Source organism: Falco naumanni, chromosome 6 (genome assembly GCF_017639655.2).
Source record: "Falco naumanni isolate bFalNau1 chromosome 6, bFalNau1.pat, whole genome shotgun sequence".
In the NCBI taxonomy this organism is placed as follows: Eukaryota; Metazoa; Chordata; class Aves; order Falconiformes; family Falconidae; genus Falco; species Falco naumanni.
The window spans coordinates 61,821,963-61,845,628 of record NC_054059.1 but is presented as its reverse complement, the minus strand read 5'-3'; the positions used below and the strand labels follow the sequence as shown (position 1 = coordinate 61,845,628).

At 39.7% G+C, this 23,666-nt stretch overlaps 1 protein-coding gene across 1 annotated transcript in view; it reads right to left on the bottom strand.

Annotated features, from left to right (window-relative positions):
- The window catches only part of ROS1 (ROS proto-oncogene 1, receptor tyrosine kinase), a 71,688-nt gene that overhangs the window by 19,442 nt on the left and 28,580 nt on the right, over positions 1 to 23,666 (bottom strand). Inside the window, exons 22-38 of the mRNA XM_040598754.1 lie at positions 23,227 to 23,489; positions 22,301 to 22,364; positions 21,441 to 21,643; positions 20,519 to 20,730; positions 19,729 to 20,015; positions 18,619 to 18,795; positions 15,974 to 16,191; positions 15,168 to 15,306; positions 9,883 to 10,115; positions 6,868 to 7,044; positions 5,679 to 5,853; positions 5,080 to 5,197; positions 2,830 to 3,017; positions 2,120 to 2,209; positions 1,279 to 1,414; positions 706 to 868; positions 372 to 436 (exon numbers count right to left, since the gene is read on the bottom strand). Of these exons, the coding sequence (XP_040454688.1) occupies positions 372 to 436; positions 706 to 868; positions 1,279 to 1,414; positions 2,120 to 2,209; positions 2,830 to 3,017; positions 5,080 to 5,197; positions 5,679 to 5,853; positions 6,868 to 7,044; positions 9,883 to 10,115; positions 15,168 to 15,306; positions 15,974 to 16,191; positions 18,619 to 18,795; positions 19,729 to 20,015; positions 20,519 to 20,730; positions 21,441 to 21,643; positions 22,301 to 22,364; positions 23,227 to 23,489 (2,908 nt within the window). The remainder of the gene's footprint in view (positions 1 to 371; positions 437 to 705; positions 869 to 1,278; positions 1,415 to 2,119; positions 2,210 to 2,829; positions 3,018 to 5,079; positions 5,198 to 5,678; positions 5,854 to 6,867; positions 7,045 to 9,882; positions 10,116 to 15,167; positions 15,307 to 15,973; positions 16,192 to 18,618; positions 18,796 to 19,728; positions 20,016 to 20,518; positions 20,731 to 21,440; positions 21,644 to 22,300; positions 22,365 to 23,226; positions 23,490 to 23,666) is intronic.

The following is a 23,666-nucleotide window of genomic DNA, read 5'->3' as shown; positions in this document are numbered from 1 at the left end:
TCAAGGTATCAGCTTGTTTTGATATATCTGGGAAAATGAGATTAGCCAAATGATGCCCAATTGTCTTTTACAGGTAACTTATTTTTAGGGGAGCAAAGATACTGAAATACATCAGTCCAAACACAAATAAATCCATGATGTGAGCATACTGAACCGGCGCTCCGTATCTTAAATTTTGTTAACCAGATGTATAGCTTTATTTTCACAAGATTCATAGGGATTAATTTATTTTTTTAGCAGAAACAGGAGAACACCTCAAAAATACCACAGTAATTTGCTTAGAGGGAAGTGTTGCTTTCATTCCTTTTGAAGGCCATCACCCTCACATGCTAGTGGCTTCAAACAGTGCCCAGTGGCAGAGCTGTCCCTACCTCATTAAGTGTGCCTCCTTCAAGAATTCACTCTTCTCGTGGTCTGTCGCACCCTTCTTCAAAGTCTATTCAACAGAAAGGAAAAGTGTAAAACACTTAGGTCACCATCACCATGATCACATAGCTTAACTAAAGCGATCAGACATAGACATGACCTTAAATACACATTATTTTCCAGCAATCATTACAAGGAGATAGGCTCAGCTTTAACTGACTTGCAAGAAATACTGCAAGGAAATACCCAACTCTGTCAGCACCTGTTTCTGTGGTATAACTTCTGAGCCAAATCTCTCTGCCCATCCCATTCTGTTGCCAGAGAAATAGCTGTAATTACCTTGACTGCTACTTTGGATTCTCCACTTCCATCTCCCACGATATCTACTACAGTCCCTTCATACACCTCTCCAAATGCTCCACTTCCTAACAATTTTTGCAAGTTCAGTTTGTGCCGAGGGAAGGCTGGCAATGATTCAATCTCTGCTTGAGACGGAAGAGTGCTAGAAAACAGCAACGCTGGTCACTTTTTCATACTAAGAATGGTTGAAATGTTATTAAAATTCTTCCTTAAAAGAATCTGGTACTATTTGTCTTATCAGGCACATTTAAGGAGAGCTTGGGTGAAGCCTGGATGTTTTGGAAGCTATTGGAAAACACCAGGTCCTCTTCCTTCCCTGCGCACTTGCGTTTCTGGCCAGCGTTAGCGTGCAGGGTGAGCTGGGGCAATGCAAGCCAGGGCGCAGAGAGCCAGCATGGCAGGGTGGACTTCAGAGCAGACCTGCCCTGCAGTGCAGATGCAGCCCTTAAGTCCACCTTGAGGTGTCAGGGATGAGTGCATTGATGAAAACCAGTCCAGGGAAGCCTTCTAAGATGCTTTTGTCCTGAAAATACATTTGCCCCAAGGACATACCTTACAGCATAGCAGGCATTGGCTAGTCCCACTGTCTCAGCTGTCCCTCTGAGTTGAGCTAATTCTTTATCTTCCTTGATAAATACCGTCTGTCTAGGCAAGGCTTGTTTTCTGGATTTCCCTCTTTGGTGCCATACTGGAACAGAAAAGCAGACCATCAGATACTTCACTCTGAGACCATCGCAAGCAGGCTGAAAGGCTACAGGTTCCTTGTTATTCTGTTAAACTGATGCCTCCCCCACACACCCAGCAGCTTGTGTAAGCAAGAGATTTCCGTCTGGCCACCATGTTTTTCCCACAAAACACAGAGAACTGCTTCTACAACTGACAAATCAGTCAAGCATTCACTTCTGTATGTGGCAAGACCCAAGTTCGAAGGGCTGCTGACGTATCCCAGGGAGAAGATAAGGAGTGAGAGGGCAGGACCATCACATAGACAGCTACATCTCAGGGTAATCTCTACATCCTTTCTTTAGGGACAAAGTTTAAGGGGGAAAAAAAGGAACCCTTTGGTGAATAAGCAAAGTACCTAACTTGAGAATTATAAGGTACAAGTTCTTATAAGGATACACAGGAATGTCAGTTTCTTCAGCATTCCTATGCTCTCCCTGCACAGGGAGAAATGCCTGAGGATGGAGTGAATATCCTGTCCTTGACACTGAAAACATAACCAGCCATCTCTAGAGCCTCAAAGGATGAAAATACGCAAAGTCCTGCCAGCTCCCACCCTGGGGACTCTTCAGCATTTCCTTAAACCCAGAGGCCTATCATCTCCTGCCATCTGAACTGTGATTACTGAGACTTGGCAAACCAAGGATATGCAAAAAACTCAGCCAGTTACCAAAACCAAATAGCATCACCACAGTCAAGCCCAGCACAACTCCGATCATAGCAGCAATGGCAATGATGGCATTTGGGGAGATCATAGTATCTGTTAAATAGAAGAGGAGAATTGATCAATGACAGTATACAAATTATATCAATCCTACGGAGCTGAGCAAACCCTCGATGTGTAAATGTCTTCCTCTGCCCAAAGCTCTCTTGTAGGCTGTATGTAGATGTCTGCATTTTGTCCGAGTAATCCTCCTCCCCCAGTTCTTGGCCATTCCTGTGGTGATGACCTACTGTGTACACGGACAGAGAAAATGCTGAATTGTTTGATCCACTCAAGGTGGGATTTTCAAAAACACCCATAGAGTGTAGGTCTAATGTTCTGGCTGAAGGCAAAAAGTAAACCTCACATCCTTACCCAGTGTGGGAGCTTGCCTTTATTTCAAGATTCATACCATAATGCACAGTGCAGGGCCACAGAGACAAACTGGTATGAATGCACAGAAGCAAATTTCGGGTCTACTGTTCCATACAAAAGAGTCTGGATAAGCACCTGCAGCTGGGGTCACCATATAAATGTCACTGTTTATTACCTCTTAGACACATTACTTTACTTGTGTGCAGCAACATCATTATTAAAACAGCAGGTCTTTTCATAAATTGCTATAATTATTCTGAATAAAAAGCTTGATTAACATAGTAAGAAAATGCAAGATATACCTTCACCCAAAATTATATCCTTGCTTGGGTCACTGTATTCACCAAGTCCCAGCACATTTGCAGCTGCTGCTCTGAACTGGAAAGTTCCTTCTAAGTTCTCAGCCTTCCATGTGCAAACACTGGCACAGGAGCCATTGTAAACCACCTCCCATGAGGACTTGACTTTGCTGGTGTTGTCAGACTGCTTCCTGCAACAGGCACAGCAAAATAACACCGCTATGTCACTAACACAGGGAGGGCAGTTGACTGCTTCCCCCCGCTTTCTTCACTTCAGTTCCATGGCCTTCACAACACCTCTCTGCCTGCATGAAAGCTCAATCTGGTTGTGGGATTTTGGATAGGGAGAAGAAAATTGTACCATGCCACTTCAGCAATGTTAGGAATCACACAGCTTTAGCTTGGCATTGGACATTGAATGCTAGAACCTTTTAGACACAAAAAGCTCCAGCACTCTTTCACTCGTTTCAACATACACCTCACAGCCAAGATTTCAAAACTTTCTTATTTAGCTTTCAGAAGAAAAAAACCCCACATTTATTTTTGTGTCCTGTCAGAGGTTTTCGCTTTCCTGGGCCCAGAGTAATTCAGTGGCTCTTGTGCATCAGGTTTCACAAGCTAAACAGGAAGCAGGTCATTGGCAGTGAAGACCCAATTCTTTAGCTAGCCAGTTTCCCATAGCATCTGCTGACTGCTGGGTATATTTCTTCCTTTCCCCATTGGACTGAGATTGATGGCTCACAATAAATTCAGAGCTGATTATTCACCAACCAAAAGAGGACCATGTATTTAAACTTGAAAGGCCATATCTGAAATATCATTTCATGTCACACAAGACACTAATATTTCACGTGAAATGACCTTCATAAGCACGTCGATCATTCTCCCAACATTCTTTAACGCAGAAAAAAGGTCAAACTCTTCTAAACCAGAAAGACATGGAAAAACTGTGTTCATGTCCTTGGTGTGTACATGTCCCTACCAGAGCTGTATGAAAAACAGGGGTTGTTTCAAAGGGCTATGTAAATATTTTTTAGAACGCTATGCAACTGACCTAACATTTTTCTACCTGGTATAAAAGGACCATGAGGCTCAAAGTGAAATTCAGTCAAAAACATCAGCATATGCAGTCAGACTGCAGTAGAAAAGCTTATTTTATTTTAAAAAACTCACTTCACTTATGCATTGTGATTCTGGAGATGAATAAGAAGCTGGACCCTGGAGAACACAGTGGCTAATGCACAACCCTGGCACAGGCCAAGGGACTGTCCTTTCTTTAGTCATCCAGAGCAAACCAGGTACAAACTGGCTGTCGGCGTATCAAAATTATTGTGGTCTCATAGCATGCAGGTCAGTGCTGCTGTATGCTCACAGGACTGTATGGAGGAAGCTTACAGCACCAGGAAAATATGTCTGGGTGAAAACTTATACAGGTAAAGTATGCCCAGCTCCACAGTGCTGTCAGCCTTTAGCTTTCATAAGGACAGACTTAACTGAGGAAAAAGGAGTAACAGCTAAGTTTAAAAAATTGCTTCCCTCCACCAATCCTGATTTCAAATAATGTCATAGGAATATCTCAGAAGATGGACTCTCCTCATTTTTAGATAATGCATTAATCAAGCCATGCACCAACTGCCTGAAACAGACCCCTCCAGAGTCATGGTCACAAAATGAGAAATTTCAAAGTCACTGCACACAGCAATGTACTCTAACCTGTCCATTCAGGCCTTCCAATGCCAGTGCAGGGGTAAGGGTGAATTGGCACTGTACAGATGCTTAGTGAGTGTGACATGTATAGTCTAGGCAATCTGTATGTGATGACAGAGCACTTTAAAAATTATCTAGTCATCCCATGTCGGTGGGAGTACCTTACGATTTTTTTCTGGCAACTTTATAATGATTTTTCAAAAGTCCTCTGAACACTAGGATATTTCTACATATATTTTAGCCAGAAATACATACTGCATGCTTGAAATCTGTGATTTGAAAATATCTCCAGATCTTCTTCTAATTCACTAACATATATCCAAATAAATGGTCTGGAATACTCATTAATGTGTGTTTTCTTCTAAGTTTTACAGGAATTTCTGGAAATGATAGCTACTTAGTTTACCCAAGAAAGACATCCCATGAGAAAGGCCATTTGCATCATAGATATTTCACTCTTCCCATCACAGCCCAATGGAAAGTCCCTGCAGACAGGGACTTGTTCTGGGCTGCTCCCTGTGAGAAGTGTCTGCATGCATAGCTTACCTGCTTTCTAAGATGTAGTAGGTCAGGTTGCTTCCATTGTCATCAGCCTTTTCCCACTGTACAGAGTTTTTGGCATCTTCTGCTCTTATTGGAACTCCTGGCTTACTAGGAACACCAGCTTAGGACAAATGAGGGAAGAAACAGAACCCACAGAAAGTGTTTAAAGCAAGACAAAGGTCTAACAGGCACAGAGAAAAACTTAGATGTGCACCATGGGTGTTTAGACATACAGAAAGGTGGAAGACCTACATCAGAAATTCCCACAAAGAATGAATCTTTGGCCTTCTCTTTGCAATGAACAAATTTCAAAATTTTCATTCACATACACCCTTTCACTAGTAGTTATGAGTACACATGCATATAGGCATTTCGTTTCAGTTTCCCTCACTCTTTCTTCTGCTCCACTTGGAAGTGAATCTCATTTCTTTCTCCCTATTACTTTTGCAAATATGGTATTGTGCTATTTATTTTTCAAACACACACAACTACTGGCTCTTAGTATAAGAAAATTGCCTGCTAAATTTTACAAAATATTGTATTTGAATATTCACATCCTGAAAATAGTCTTAAAATCTTGTTACCCTACATTAAGTGCTTACCTGTGGTTTTAAAGCTTGTTGAAGAGGAAGTGCTTTTCACTCCTGTAACATAAACTACTGTTACTCTTACAAAGTAGTTGGTTGCAGGAAGAGTTCCTGTGAGATTGCACGTGTAAACAAGATCTGCTGTACATGTAGTGCTTGCAGGAGAAAACCAGTCACTTGTTGTTTGCCACTAGAAAAATAAAATATTATCATGGTCAACTTTCTTGCTCTGCTTAAAGTGTCTCACCATTCTATTCCTGGGTAGATTAACTACTTTGCCACTTTTTAATATCATCAGGGACGGATTATGCACATGCTGGTTCAATCACAGCATTTTGTCCTCTTGGAGACCAAGGACACAAAACCTACGTTTTTAATTTGTTTTCAGAAGACTTATAAGTCTTGGCAGCCACAAAGGACAACAGATTAAGTGACCCCTTCACACAGCCAAAAGGAGCCTTCCCGTTGCTTATCTCTGTACAGCTTGTATTTCTGGATTACTGTGATGTTCCCATGCGTTCAGCTTGCCATGATGCAATTGAAAGGAGGTGGTTTGGTAGAATTGTGCTATGACATTTGTTTCAGGGCAGGGAAATGTTTGGTGTAGGCCTAATGAATCCAATTATCTATATTAAGGAATCTATGTGATCCAGTTTAGCACATGACATTTTCTGTGTCCAGTGGTCCAGGCATTACAATCTGAAGCTTCCATCCATGCTGCTGTCACTGCAGCACTTACACAGTCTGCACTACCGGGCATTTTTTTGGCTCCAGCATTTACTCCTGTCTTCTATCACAGGAAAATAAAATTCAGATACTAGGTTGTAGCTAGTATTTAATGCTGAAAACCCTTTTCTTCTCTTTCTTGTGCAGAGCAGACACAGAATTTGTAGCTACAAGCCAGGCTGGAGGAGGGCAGTGAGAAAAGACTCCACTGAAACAGGAGACCCGGGAGGAATTCTGGTGGGGTCATCCAGGATGTCCTTTGGCACTACAGAGTATTAAATGCTACAGCTGTACTCCCCCTTGTTCCTGGCAAACACTGCCTCCATCCTGCCCCTTTTGAGCCACTAAGACTGATGTCACCATGCCTAAATTTTCCACTGAGACTCTTCATATACACCCTGCCACCCTGTCTCTGCACACCAGGACAGAGTGGGTTAAATTTGCTTTGATGTGGAAAAAAAGTAAGGGGTATTTTTACCTTACACAGCTCAAACCAGAAGCTGGTTTCATTGACGTGCAGAGGAGGTTTCCATTCTAGCTGGAAACTGGTATTTCTGGGGACTATGTTGACAGGTGCAGGTGGAGTCTCAAAAGTTTTTGCAATAACAGAGACACTTTCAGAAAACCAGTTCTCATCAGGATGAAAAGCAAGAACCTAGTAAGGATATGGATGAACAATACAGTACCAGATCAGTTGGAAAGTTGGCTTTAACAACTCAAAGTGTTTGGAAAACCAGCTGTTTTTGAACAAGACAATATTCAGGCAATATAGATATAGGTGTAGAAAGATTACACATCTTCAGCATTACACATCTGCAGGCTGGAACTTCATGGCTTAGAGTCCCGCTCCTCAGTGACTTTCCTTAGTTTGTTGTTTCATCATTCTACTAAAACTCTTCTCTTTCTAGACCTTTCTTAAATGCCGCACACTCTTACACAGACAAGCAGATACCACATCACATGCTAGGCAGTGTTTTAGAATCACAAAAACACAAGACAAGGAGGTGCCTTACTACACTGCCTTCCACTATGCCACAATCAAATATGACCAATACATACTTATAGGTAGGTGTGTATGTAGAGGAATGAAGCTGGGTTAATTATCATTGATAATATACAGCTGTGGGCTGGCTTCAGGGGCGGTGGGTTGGCTGATGTAGATAAGGTGCAGCTGTGGCTCATTCTGTTAAGGGGTTGAGAGCCAATGAAGAGAGCAGCCGAGGAAGAGAGAGGAGGAAGAAGCAGAGAGAATGTGTGCCCTGGGTGAGGAGAGAGTAGGAGAAGGCAGCAGAGGGACTGGCATGAAGAGTATGTTGGTATGTGATGGTAAAAGACCTTGTTGCAGCTGGCTTGTTTGGAGAGTTGTGACATGTGTATATAAGCATTCCCCACTATACCATCCAAATCATTAACGTAGGTACAAAACCAAATTAAGACCAGAATAGATCCCCTCCAGCCATCAGCCAAATGTTCTCCCAGCCCGTGCATGAACTTTGAAAAACACCCTTTGACTGTATCTATGATGTACCCAGTGTGCATTCTGCAGACATGTTTACTTGGTTGCTTTTGAAAATCAATCTGGTGATAGCCCTGATGTCCAGATACATCATTTACTGTTTTTCTTTTAACCTTTCATCTGTAAAGGGAGAAACAGTATGTTTTATTCTTACAAATCCATCCTGGATGTTTTTATTCCTCTGTTATCTTCTACATGCTTGTATACCAACTGTTTACCATTTGTCATAATATAATCTGAATAATATCTAGATATGTCCTAATATAGTCCTGGTAAAACTGTATATGCCCTTAAAATAAGTTCGGGTACTGAACTTACAGAGTGGTCTATTCTTTCCTTTTTGAAGTTGTGTGACTTTTTTTTGCTAGTTTTATGGGACTTACTCTCTTCCAAAAGTTACATAAGCTAATTGTGAACATTCACAGACTTTTTAACCATCTCCTTACGTAGTTTAAGGCCATCAGATGCTGCTGACTTAAATATACATAACCTGATCTTTCCTTCTCCTGATCTGTTGTGCTACCTTTGGTTTCATGCAGTTGCATTAAACATCTAGTCACAGATCCTCTGTTCCTAAAAACTAAAGAAAAAGAAAAGCACTAGATACTGCAACCTGTTCTTCCTTTTGTCTCCTTCTTCAGCATACTAACAGAGCCTTCCCAAACACATTTTTAGTCCTTAGTACTTTCAACTCCTTTGGTTCCCCCACCTTCTTGATTTTGTCTCCATGTTAAGTTACTCTTTTCTGCTCATTCTTACAGCAATGACACGTGTGCAGGCAAACTCTGCTTCAGGATGGTCCTACCCCTCCTGCCTTGGCTTTCCAAAAGGCCTTGCTGCCTGAGTCTGTGACAGCTGGGGGGGCAGCAGGGCTGATGTGTCTGCCTCTCTATTCTGACCGTTCATAGCCCAGCAGCACTATACAAGCCACCAAATTACTTGTGCAGTGCCAATGTGTGAGTCCAGATGAATTGCAGCAGCTGATGGATGGATATCCCATTCTGCTGTTTCTGCAAGCTGTCCTGGGGCTGACCTATGATTAAACTTCCTATTTCTATAAATTTCCTGTTTCAATAAGGTAGTTGAGAATCTAGATCTTCCTCTGTCTACGACTTGCCTGGACAGTGGAAGAAACTACTACTCTATAGCACTGACAGCATCATATTTCAATGAAATCCAAAATCAGAGGTTTTGTAACCACCTTCAATATTCTTGCCCACAGAAATTTTCTTCAAAGACCACCAAATAGCCAGGCTCCTACTTGCATTGTTAGTCCTCTGCATTTCTTAAATGGTCAGTTCTTGTTGTAAACCTTGCGTATATAATTTATAATATACTTTTATTTAAAATGTGACTGATGCAAGACAGAATCGGTCAACTATTAATTCCATTTTGGTTTATTGGACTAAGAATATTTTTTTTCCTAAATGAAAAATTATTTATTAAAAGAAAAGCAACAACTGGCAAAATGGCTGAGTCTGATATAATATACAGAGGTTTCCCTTTTACGGAAGTTTCAGATACATTGCTCTCCTGAGAAAAGCCTTTATCTTTTGGCCATGACCGATTTGCACTCACATAGCCCTATTTATTGCACTTCACCTAGTCCTTCATGAGTAAGTCACAGTTCCAGGCACCTTCCTTTGAGAATAGAGAATACCCATCAGCTGACCCTCTCTTAACATGTTGCATCAAGTATCAGGGTAGTAACAGCTGGATTGCAGCAGAAACTCCTATTTACTCTTGAGATCTGTGATGTGTTTCCCAAATAGAAAAGATCTCAGTTCTAAGATTTTAATCTGAGCAACTCTTGTAGGAATAAACTGTGATGTTTAATTTTCCTTAAGACTAAAGGACTGAAAGAAGTCTGTCAAGATCTGAACTTGTATTTTCAAACCACACATGTAGCTTTACAGAAGAGCAACTTAAAGATTTGCAGGTTAGTGAAAAAACAGGTAAAACGGCTTGTTACTATACCTTGAACAAATTGTTTGTTCCAGGTTGGAGCCCACTGACAGACCAGGAAAGAATCCCATTTGGAAATTCACTTTTTCTCAAGGGAGTTGCTGGGACAGGAGGCAATAAATAGACAGAGATTTGATAGCGGATGGACTCTAGAGGTCCATTTGGCTTCAGAGGTTCACTCCAAGATATACTGATGGTGGTGTCAGACAAAACCACTGTCTTAATGGAATCAACTGCTTCTGGTACTGAAACAGAAAGAAAAAACAATCCACTTTTAAGTACAAATCTTACTAAAGGTTTTCCTGTTTGTTTGCTTTCTTTTTAGAGAAGTCAAGAAATATCACTGAAGAAGGAAAAAAAGGTTATAAGTGTATGAATATGATCTATTTATAGGACTGACACTCTACACATGTAAAACTCATATTCCTGTCCAGTCAGTCAGCTGCAGACAGGTTCAAAATATTTTGAGGACTTTTTTAGTATCTCCTTGGCTATTCTACCATGCAAGCAGACAAAAAATCTCCAACTGCTGTCCTATACCTCTACATTTATAGCCATATCACTGAATTTCTGTTCTCTCTTAGTTTACTAAGAAGGGTCTCAGATGATGTGAGTTTAATATGATACTTACTTGGATATACACCAAAACCAGTGCCCATGCACTATTCCAATTGGAAAGTCTTTATTGAACAGAAAAGTCGGAAGGAAGAAAAAACTAAACTAAGCATTGTTTTCCATCATTTACAATTTCGCTCAAAAATACATGGCCTGAGCTGTAAAAGCAAGAAACTGGGGTGCTGGTTTGATGTTCATGCCAGCTGGTTATTCACTAATTGTGCTGGAAAAATCAACCCTTCCTTTGAAGCTTTGAGATCACAGACTTTGAAATAGTATATAACATGTCCCAACTCTATATTATTTTTTTTCCTATTGAACTGCCCAGATAGTAAAAAGTTAACAAGTCATTACACTATCTATGTTCCAAACATATCAGAATGATGGGTATATATGATCTAATTTATGCCCTAGTAACAACACTGCAGATTATTTAAATGAAATGTGCAGAAGCTAGACTAGTGAAGACAAATTTCTCATTTCACTAGCTAAGACATATGTGGAGTAAGAGTGACACTCTGTGGCAAGAGCAATGCATTAATTTTTCCAAGCTGTCTTCCTGTTTTTTTCCTTGCCTTTATCTTAGTATTTGTTGGATAGTACAGATTAATCCAAACTTCTTTAATTTCATTACAAAATTGAGGGAAAGACAAAAGGAATTCACACAGCTTGAGAGGTGTGAAATAGTTCAAGAAGCTCTAGCAGCATCTGATTACAATCTAAACTAGCAGTTACATTCATGAAATTGAGAACATAAGTGCCAGGACACATATACTGTTTAGAGGTGGTTAGAAATTCGGTAACAATTTGTGAAAAGCTCTCAGTGTTGATGCAAGTAAATATTAAAAATGTTTGGGGGCTGGTGTGATTTTTAGGTTGACTTTTTCTTTCTTGTCTAGGACTCTATTTTGATCCTGATGTTTTGGTTTGCCCCAACTCGAAAGCCCGTTCTGAGTTTCATGTTTCATTTTAACTTGAGACTGAAAAATTCCATTTCAGTGGAGCAACCCAGTCTCCGATTTCATATGCTGCCTTTACATTTCATCACTGAAAGGTTGTACGTTGCTGCAGGATGGTTCCATTCACCACACAAAGAAGCAACAGTATGAATACTTGCCACATCCCAATAGTAGTCAATCTTATTCAATCAGTGTGTCATACAAATTTTACAATACAGATGTGGATTCCCATGCAAAGAGTTGAAATCTACTGATCACAGGCTAGCTTTTCTTATTCTTTGCCATAGAGTCCTTAGGAATATGTTCATAATATTCAGAGATCCACACAGAATGAGAGCTTATTTCCTTGATGCTGCAGATGCCAAGAGATCTGACTGTTACGAGAAAAAAATAAAATAGCATGGTTGGAAGAGAACTTCCAAAGTATAGCATGTCTGGATCCCAAAATAAAAGTGACAGTGTGCCTGTACCTCTTGCTCCACTTTCATTTGAAAGAAGAAAAGAGGTCCATCTTAAAGAGAGGTTATATGTTCGACGGATGAGCCTTTTACAGAAACCACAGGCTGCATCCCCAAAAGAAGAACAAAAGGGTTCAGGACCCCTTGGCATATATTTGTTGCCAGCTATTCTGAATAAAATGTTTCCTTGGGCACAGTTGATAAGTAAGGGAAAGAAACATTGAGACACGTAAGAAAAAACCACAGTGTTGGCTGTGCTTATTTCAATTCCAGTTGCTTCAGCATCTTCTGAAGCAGCCAAAAGCCCAGCAGAGTTAAAGGGAAAGAAGGGGAAACCTTAGGACTCCTGCTGTGGCACCTCAACTGCATGTCACAGTAATACCTACATAGTTGTGCAATCTGCACAGCTATATGTCAGCTATAGCTAGCCGTGCTGTAGCTGGGTTAAGTGAGAAAATACCCAAGGACCAGGTGCTTCTGCACCTCTCAATTTCACTCCTTCATCCTCTTTTGAAGGAGGACCACTTCCATTCTGCAGGACAAGATCCAGGCAGGAAAACTAGTGAGAGTGGGGACTATAGCACTCCCACATCACTATGAGTTCACCAGCAAGCATCTCTAGGTACCATTTTCCCAGTCTTTCCTGCAAAACACAAACAGGCTGCCATGTCGGCTTGGCTGCAGTTCTGCCTTGCTGACTTGGGTGTTATCAGAGGTGCCCGATGGCTCTGCAAGTGGTGAATTTATGTGGACCAAGCTGACCCTGGTTTGTGACACCAGGTGCAATAAATAGAGCACAGTTGCAAAGCAAATCTGACACAACAGAAGAGCAAGCAGGTAGTATGTGTACTACAGGGAATAGCTAGCTCATTATAGTTTTCCATGTTTCCATCAAGTGAGTCCAGCAGCATCACTCCAATGATGAGGAAATTATCTGAGGAGCAGTACAAAGGCAACTCCTCATGAAGACAGCTACAACTGTGCACGTGCACACATACACATAGAAAAGAAGAAAAAGTGCTGAGCAAGATGCTTCTGTTGGGTTGGGCTGCAAGGCAGACACCACATGCAAATGCATAGCATGCGTCGTTGGATGATGCTTTTCTTTCTGGGAAATGACAAGAGCTTCAGGGAGACTGGGACGGCAGCTGCCAACAGGCAGAGTGAAGCAGGGACTGAGCAGAAACACCTTCCTGCCCTAATCAAAGTATTTCCAACCACAGGAGGCATCTAGCTCAGACTAGTAGTACTCTCAAAGAATAAGGAGGTCTTGAACTTGGGCTGCCTACAAATCTCATTTGCCCTTGTAGCATTTGAGGAAAGCTTCTGGGCCATGCGGGCTTCAAGGATAGATGGGAGACATGCTGGCACTCACAGTGGAGCACTCACAGACCCAGCACCTGGGTCTGCATTAAAGTGCAGCCTAGACACATTTCTTGACCTACATCACCAGGTAATATAGCACATGTGTATCATGTGAGGTGAAAACTGTTTTATAAACTAGACATGCTACAGAAGTACAGGCCCAACTCTCAAATAATAAAGAACCAGGTTGAATCACAAACTATATAGAATGCTCCTGATCATGCTTTTTTTTCTCTTTCTTTCTATTTTTTTTTTCCAAAAGCAACTTGTACACAAGAGAAAACCTTTAAAATAAAAAACACCTTTCACTTACACTGCATCTTGTCTCTTAAGGACAACACTGTATGCAGGTTTTCCCCAAATATAGCCTTGGTGTGTCACTTCGTGAATGCCTCCTGCTTTCCCAAAAAGTGAGCTGTGATCCTGTTATCCATTTCTAGGCTGCAGCTACCTGCTCCCTCAGACCCTGCTTACAAGCTCTTGTCTTGTCCTCCCCCATTGCATCAGTGGGTCACACCTCATTACAGAGTACAGGGGTAGCTCTGCTTAAACGCAATTACATTTGGCTGCCTTGCTGTATTGGGTTTGTGTGGCAAGGTTTTGTTGGAGGGGGGCTACAGGGGTGGCTTCTGATAGAAGCTTCCCTTATGTCTGATGAGCCAATGCCAGCTGGCTCCAGGACGGACCCACTGCCGGCCAAGGCCAAGCCTATCAGCAATGGTGGTAGCACCTATGGGATAGTGTCTTTTAAAAGGGAAAAAACAAAAACACCTGCGCAACAAATTGTGGCAGAAGAGAGGAGTGAGAATAGGTGAGAGCAACCACTCTGCAGACACCCGGGTCAGTGCAGAAGGAGGCAGGAGGTGCCCCAGGCACTGGAGCAGAGATGCCCCTGCAGCCCCTGGTGAAGCCCATGGTGAGGCAGGCTGTGCCCCTCAGCCCACGGGGGGTAACGCTGGAGCAGGTACCCACCTGCAGCCTGTGGAGGACCCCACGCCAGAGCAGGTGGATGCCCCAAGAAGAGACCCAGGAGCCTTTTGTTATATTTTCTCTCCCCTGTGCAGCTGAGGAGGGGAGTGATAGAGCAGCTTTGGTGGGCACCTGGTGTCCAGCCAGGGTCAACCCACCACACTTGCCATATATCTTGACCTCTTGCCTTCAGTCATACCTCTCACCCATTCACTCCCACCAAAGTTTCTTAGTTTTCTTCTGCCATAGTTAGATAAGTTTACCAATGTATTTATTTACTTTTAGGTAATCCCTAACCAGACCACACTCTGCCCTAAATGACACAGTGAATGTTCAAGTTCAGAGCACTACTCCCAGCTTTCTTCTTCTAGTGTGACAGGGACTGAGAAGGGCACACAAAAATTCTTGAAACCAACTGAAAATGTGCTATTGACATAGGCCAACAGAAGTAAAAATTAAGTGCTGTCTTTTCAGCCTGGTTCACAATAAATCATACCTGCATTACCCTAAGAAACAGTAATTATGAGAATAATGTCAAGACAAGGAGGAAAATCTTAATGCTGAATGTATATGAATGATTATGTATATGAATGAATAACACACATATTTAAACATATGTAACCACATACACATTCAAATACAACTTCCTAAAAATGTGGTCCAAGGCAGAAACTGCAACTGTTTAGCCACTTTTAACCACAGTTTATCTTTCCTTACAAAGTCAATGAACAAAAGCATTAAAGAATACATAAATATTTTATGAATTCTACACATCCATTGTCTGGTTGCCAAAACCTTTTAAAGTTCTACACAGGTTACATTTTAAGCAGAAAATTTCTCTGCTTTCTGATTTGCAACCTGAACTTACACGCATCTTCTTATAACTGACATGAGGATTCTGTTCAAAATCAGAACAAAATGTGAAACAAACCTCCATATAGAGTTCTGCCAATCATCTCATTTCCCATAGGCACTTCTTCATATGAAAAGTAGTTTTTCACTGCAACTTGTATGGCATAACTTGAAAATGGCTGTAGATTGTCTATGACAGCTATAGGACCCTGAAATTCCTGTTATTCAAAATCAAATAATAAACATGTATTCTTAGAAAAGAGATTCATATAGCACATCAATCATGTCAATGAAATGAGTGTTAAAAATAATATAGTAGTGCTTTTGTATTCTAATATATTTTAGTGCTTAAAAAAGAACATTAAAATGATAATTTGCATAATAGCTCACTACAGAAAACACATACCAAAAAATAAGCTGAGATGCAATTAGCATGGCTACAATACTACATTGTTCAGTGGCTGGTACTTAAAATAGGAAATGGAAGAGTAAAGTAAAATGTAACAGAAAAAAATTATGAAGGAAAGTACAATTATCACAAAACACATAAAGGCAAGCCATATGGTTGCTGGACAGTCTCAAGAGTTATTTAAACAGATTAATATCCACCACAACTGCTCTTTTTACAAGTAGAAACTGAAGACTCATTTCAACAGGATTTTAGCAGAGGCATGTTAAAAAATAGAGTTGTACTTGCACAAAGGAAAGCTAAGGGATCTACCACTCAACAAATACCAGACAGAAAGAGGAATTACTGTTGGGAATGCAGAAGTGGAAAAACTCCAGTAGAAAGCTACAGAATGGTTTATAAAATGACTAGAAATGATAACGCATTCCCTATTTATATATGGTATCATGTGCATTTTTCTTCCAAAAGAGCCATACCAATGTTTTTTGCTGTTGAGCAGACAAACAGTAGCTTGAGTTCCTGCAGTTGTTAGTCATTTGTCGGAGAAATACCAGGTATGTTGGTGTAGGCTGTGATATGCCGGGGCATAGATGCTGTGGTGTGACAGATGGCAAGCTTAACATAAAACTGGTGTTAGTCTTATCAAGGATAGTAGGTTTCTCAGTGTCTGGCAATAGAGTCAAGCATCTTTTATCTAGGAAAGACATAAAAAAAATAATTTAAAAAAATAAATTACTGCTATACCAATCCAAACTTGCATGGGATTCTACCACTGTTCCTATGAGAAAACATAACCACAAAGTATTCTTCCTGCTTTCACAAACTGAAACAGAAAAAAAATCCCACCTGAATGTACTGTATTTGATTACTTTCATGGACAGAAAAACAGTGGTCATCAAAGTAAAGTCTCATTTATCTTTGATAAGACAGAGATTTACTAAAAGTAGATTTCCTAAAGAATGTAGGTTCTTCTTTAAGTACCTGAAAACCTTGAAAATCCAGATTGTAGTTGCTGTGTTATCAAGGGCAGTACACACTGATGAGTCCAAACTTGCTTGTCACAGGAAAGACAGATATGCAAAATAGAGAGTACCTTTCTCTAGCAATTAAATGTTATCTCTTTTCTTCCAACCAGCTTCCTATGTGTAAAGTTCATAGTAACAACAGGGAAATGGGAGACCAATTTTGGAAAGAAAAAACTGCTCTCTGACAGTAAGCAAAAAGCAACAAAAGAAAACACCTCATCACTTGATGTACTTTTAAAAACAAATTAAAAATATATTGAATGGACATGCTGCCAAGAAATAAAAGATTAAGGTACATGCATGGGGAAGATGGTACAAGAACAAATGTTTGCCCTTAGGCCACAACAACTAACCTCATTGTCGAGATCTTTCTCCCTAAATGAGCAATCCTGCCATTCCTGCCAAAGTCAGGTTTATGCATATAAGGGAAGGAGAATAAAAATGTCTGTTCAACAGAAATAAATGTAAGATTGAATCTTTGTCAATTTTACAGTTACCTAGAGGAGTAAAACTCCCATGGGAAAAGTCCCAGATGGAATAAAGAATTGAGTCATTTTCAGAGTTAAAGTTTCTGTCAGGCAGTTCCGTAGAAATGTGTTTACCCTGACAAGAAAATCCTTCACTACATATTCAGTCCCCTTCTTCCTAACCCTGAAGAGAAATCATTCTCTCACAGAATCTGTGACAGGACAATAATTTTCACTGAGTACTTCTGATGTGTTAAATGATCAACTGACATCACAACTCCGGATGGCAATTAAATAGGTTAAAATGAAAGGAAACTTTAGCAGTACTCCTTGATCACATCACTAAAGCAATAAAAAGCATGTCAGTCAACCCAGCTAGTCTTTGCAAACATCACTTTTTCACATATATACCATTTGCTTTCAATATTTCTTCAGGAGAAGAATTTTTTTTTTTCTTATTTTAGTATGTTCATTTACTTTTATCTGAAACTTGTGTGAATAATTCTGTGCATTGCCCTCCCCCTCCAAATGCCAAGGCTGTATGTTCCTCCAAATATTTTCAGCACTCAATGAAAATAAGAATTTCTCTGTGGGAATCTCTGGGTAGAAATAATCCCTTTGGACTGAAATTCAGTTCGTCCTTTGCTGCACCAGCTTGCAGGAAACCCTATACCTGGGGACAGGGATTGGCACATTCTGTACCAAAGCCAAACCAGGCTCCTGCACCAATGCCAAGCCCACACAGACCTCATGGGAACAAACTTGCCCAAAGTACTGGTAAGAATAGCCTGGGCACTGGCCAGAGCAGCTGCAGGCAGGGGTAACTCTACTGGCTGTCCAGAACAATTCAAAATTCCTATGTTCCAAGTAAATCCATCCTGTTAAAATATTACCTTGTATATTTGTCAGATTTTTATGCAATACTGAAGTTAAAGAATTATTTTGAATATATTCATCATGCAAGTAGGTCTCCTAAACACCTGCATTTACAAAGATGATCCCTATAGGTACCATGAATCCTACCTCTCTATTAAAATTAATTTTTATTTCTTTCATTACCATTCTACTATGGTTTGTTTAAAATATTAGGAGTTCTAAGTAAAGCCTGTGTCTACTATAACGTAAGCTGTAATTGCTTCTCAGGTACTTTTTTTATAAATCGTTTGCATAAGCAGAGTTCTTATCTCTGTCTTTGGAAAGGCAGACATTCTTTTTCAGCTTTGCAAACTTGTGAACAAAACCAGAAATCTGTATCATACTAGGGATCATTATCAAACTCTTGCTACAATCCTTTGTGGACATTTGCTCTTTTTCTGTGCTTTATGTGCATAACCTTTTCTAAATCTCCAGGTTTGATGCAAGTTTAAAAATAGGCGTGGTTTGGTGTTAACATCCTGAGCCTTTGAAACACAGGCAATATTCATCATCACAACCTTCCATGGGATTCAACACAAGGCCAGTCCTTACATTCATCCTTTTAAAAATGTGCATAGTGAATTGTTTCCCTCTAGAAGGTACCTGAATCCATAAAGCACATTTTACATAAATACACATAGCATGATCTGCAACTCAAATACATGCTCTGAAATAAACTTGCTACATTTACAAAACAATGCAAATCCCCTCTACCTGGATACAATTGGGCTGCTGAGCTGTAGGCTAAGATCTTCAGTTTGTTATTTGCTCTCTTCTGAAGGAAGTGTCTTGTACTTTCTTTATTTGCTAGCCAAATTTCAGTGTATTCCTTTGCTTCAGTGCTCCAGTATATAAATTTCTTATCTACAGCCAAGCTGCCAATTTTCCTACCTGTAGGAAAACATTGTATAGTTAAGCTTCAGGATACACCCTGAGCACACAATTTTACAAGAGCAGATGGGTGCTTGTATTCACTGTGAGTCAATATAGGTGAGTATCTTAGTCATACCATGTCTTCAAAGGCCGCCCTGGAAAAGACATTACTGATATTTTCCAATAGGTCTCATGACACTGAAACACTATGTTATTTCAGTTTAGAAGTGTTGATTTGAAGGCTTTTTATTATCCATAATTATGAGAACTGCAATTCAATTAAGAAACATCAGAAATAAAACACAACGGCTGTCTATAGAAACTTCCATATTTTTTCCAAGATGAAAACCACACAGGCAGGGCTCTGCCATCTCCCAGGAACAATTAAGACAGCTCCTCTGGTAACAGAACAGCTTTACCAGCACCCCTCCAGAACCCAGCAGAAAACTGAGCAACCAAGATTAAGTGTTATCGTTACAAGAAGTGCAACATAGATAAGTTGTCATATAAGACTCTACCTGCATGAAGTACCCTCCCCACGTGTTGAAGTCTGCAATGCCACTTTCAGGCATAGTGTAAGATGTTATTGTACCTTTTCACTGGGGTAAACTGTAATAGGTGTATCTGATACGAAACCCTAGTAAAATGATGTTAATACTATAAGTGAAATACGTTGGCAAGTAGCATTTAAGGCTGTAGCATCTCCATTTGATTTACATTTTACTAGAATATATATTTGCATCAGTAAATATCCTCACACTGCTCTTTCTCCTAGTTTGTATCAACAGGGTACACAACTAGAAACACAGAACACATTTTGACCATCTTGCCTGTAGATAAATCAATTTTGTAACGGAAGTGTTTCTTTAAAACTATTTTGTGGAAATGAACATTGTTTTGTGCAAGAGAAAGAATCACAAACTACCTAGAAACATAACAGAGTACTCAGACCTTGAAAACTTTGAATTTTGGTAATTTCCCAGCAGTGGCAAGCATCCATATCTGAGGCCCATATTTCACCTCTTCCTCTGATAAAGAGCAGCTGGGGATTCTTGAAGTCAGACACATCTATACTCATAGGTCTTCCTAGCTCTGCTTCTGCCACGTTACAGCTGCAGTAGTTCCTCATCTGTTCTTCTGCTGACACGTATCCCAAAATGTGGTGCACGGTGTCGTTCAGAATATCATAATAAAACATACGGCAGCCATAATCAAGCTCCTCCATCCAGTACAAGCGGCTATCAAACAAAATGCATTACTTACAGTAGAAAAACTTCCATCTGAGCAATCTGCCCTAAATGCAGTCCTGTAGTGACTACAGTCACAAACATCCCAAACATTTAGAACACAGTAACTACAGCAGCATACTTGCAGAGTGATTCCAGGTATTTAAAGGGCATTTTTTAATGGAAGGTCACAATAACTGATTATTTATTTTGGATAAAACAGTTACTGTAAAAAGTTGTGGTCTGGTGCTGACTTTCATTTGCATCACTTAAACAGAAGAACCCATTAGTATTTCAGTATCATTTGAAATCTTCACTCAGACACGGACATCTTGAAATTAGATATGTCCAAGCTCAGCTTGCAGTATAAAAGTAGAACTATGTCCAGATAGTTTCTCCATTTACACAATGCAAAACGCTTGTGTACTATAAAAAGTCCTTTTTCATCCTTAACAGTGATGATTTGATGAAAATCACACTAAAAATATGCTTTAAAAAAGTAATATATGCCTTACCTTGACAAAGGATATGAAAACAGAGATGATACAGTTGAATTACTTTTACTCAACTGTATGTTCAAGGGTTTTAAAGATTTTATCTTGACCTCAAGATCAATAACAAACATTTGAATTTCATTCCATGGTGTTTTCAGGGCAACAAAGAGGTGTCTTGCAATCCAGTCAACTGTGATGGCTGTGGCATTGTGAAGATATGCATCTCTGAAAAACTTAAGAAAAAATTTAGAAAATTATTAAAACTGCTTGAGAGCAGAATTTTCCCACCTGACATTATGAAATTATATTTGTTTCCAAAATAATTTCTACTTGGCATGCAGAAGACAATATATAAAGATTCTATGCCATAGAATGAAGATTCCAATATTTTTATACAAATGAAAACTATTGTTTCACAAATATCAATTGTTGCTTCCATGTTGCTTCCATATTCTTGAAATTAGAATGAAATAAAATTAAATTACATTTGATACATGAAATAAATTAATTGTATTTAATAGTGTGAATTTAAAATTAAATATCTGTTGAAATATCAACAAAGCAAATGTCACTAAAATCATACATGATTTAATAGGATACCAATGGCATACTCCGGCTTATTCTAATAGCTATTGCTGACATAAAAATTGAAGTCCAAATTTTATTATATTATACATATTTTTATTGCACTGCTAGAAAGGAAAATTATCCAGCTAATCTCTTTTATATTACATCTCATACGAACTGGCAGTCATTAAGAAAATTGTGTCTTTCCAGTTCTGTATTTTGCCATTAAATGTGCTTTGATCATCATGTAACTTTTTTTGTGTTTCAAAAATGTAGTTTTGACGTCTTCAAAAACATAATTAGCCCCAAAATAATGACAATAATGGCCACATATTCTCCTAGATTCTCTCAAGCAAGGGAATGAACAAAGGAATACCTGAAACTTTGAAGCAGTCTGTATATTCAAAAGAAACAGAGAATCTTCTACGATATAGTATATTTTGTCATCATTAGCAGTATAACAGATGTCCTTTACATTTGCCTTTGCTGAAAGTTCCCATGTGGTATGATTATTGTCAATGTCAGTAAGAAACAACTTATTGGCAGAAACAGTTATAAGAGTTGGGACAGGGAAAAGATCTGGAAGGAAAAGAGCATAGCAGAATTTACAAAAAGCATTCTAGACAATAGCAGTCCTTCATAAGGAAAGCAAGTACAAGATAAAAATAAATGATGGCCCTGCACAAATCGTATTTGGTCACATGTCACAACAAATAAAATAATGAGATACTTTGTTGTCATCACACACAAAGTCCTAAGGTTTTTTTAAATGGCATTGTGGATGCTTACCTAACAAATTTAAGCCTAGTAAAAACATATTTGTTCACTTAATTACCTTTAACAATCCAACTAGAAATAGCCTATGATCCCTAGTAGATGTCTAACTCTCTTGGTTACCTTTCACAGTCCAAGTAGAAATATTCTATCATCTCTAGAGTATGCAGGTTACAGATCAAAACCTGTTGTTTCATACAACCCTGGGGTTCCCTAGAGAAGTTAATTTAGCATAGTTTTGAGAAAAGGCTTGAGATTCCTGATATTTAGTGTAATGATAAGAAATGCATTAGTCATTCCATGTCAGAAGCTGTAATTATTTCCTCTGTGGTGTCTACTGTAGGGTGGAACAAAGGTCACACAAAGTGTCAGAGGCTATTTATCAGATTACCAAATTCCTGTACTGTCAACTTTAGCAGCTACTACACACAAACTATGAGATGGCATCTCAATCATCCATACCTGATGAATTCCTCTCTGCTATATCAGACAAAGGTCCTGGACCCACAGAGGTGAAGGCTTGCACCTGTGGGACAGGAGTTTGTTAAATATGTCAAGTAGCAGCATAAATGATTGTGTTTGTAAGCCTGTAGAGTCATATAGTTAAAGACAAAACCAGAACCAGATCTCCTGGCTGCACAGCTAGGAACATACGCATGTGCTCTGTTTGACCTAAGGCTGTGCTGGTCAGTTCAAAGGCTACATTCAGGCTTGGACCATGGCAATGAAGAGAATTTTAAGCAGTGGACAGAGTGACAATTCATGCTACATCTATCAATTAGAGCTCAAAGAACACCAGACAGTCTTGTCTCCTTCCCCAAGCTGAAGCAATTCCTACTGTTTGTTGATGCTGCAACCAACATGGTATTCTCCTCCATCAGTACCTGGTCTGTTACATGCTCTCATACTTTTAACTTTCTTTCAAGCACACATTCCAAAACTTTTATTACAATGAAAACATGACCTCTTGACAAGTTTTAATATGGAAGTCTCTCTTCATAGAAGCCATGTGAGTCCTTGCATTTCTCCAGTAGGGGAATTTCTCTTGATCTGTGGCTTTTTAATCGCCTGTCATCCACCAGCTCAGCCCAATCTATATTTAACTTGCAGTTTCTAGCAGTGGCTTTGGGAGACTTCTAGAACAGTTTCTTTTGGGCTTTAACAAATCTGTACAATATTGCAGCATTGTTTTCCACCTTATTCAGTGAACAACACTACATAGAAAGGTTAAGCCAAGTATACAAGGGTGAGTCAGTCAATCAGCAGTTCCACAAGCAGAAACCACAAGTTCTTGCCCCAAGCCCAATACTATCTCCTAGGCAAACACATCATGCTGCACTGATAATATCTACCATCTGGCATGGGATAAGCTCAGTAATTTTTCATACCTGAAACCTTACTGTGAGGCTGGGAAGCACATCCCCGAGAGAAAAGAGCATCAGGGTGGGTTTAACGTTGCTCACGTTCCACTCCATGAAAGCATCAGCAGTGTTACTCTGACTCAATAGTTGATAGTAAACCCTGAACTGTGTTAATACTCCATTGTCCCTTTCAGGTCTGTCCCACCTGAACTCCACAAGGACTTTCTCATCACTTTCATGTAGGTTATTTTGTAACACATATATTCTAGGCTTTGTAGGTGCTGAAGGAACTGTATAAGAAAAATGATAAAAAACACAAAGCAAAGTACTCCTGTTAAAACACAAACTCTACCTCATAATCAACTCTTTCAGTTTTGAGCCTGAACTTTATAACCCTGATGCTGACAGAGCCACTTAGCAATTGGTGAAGTGTAAATTACAGAAGAATATCTAAAACTTCACGGTAA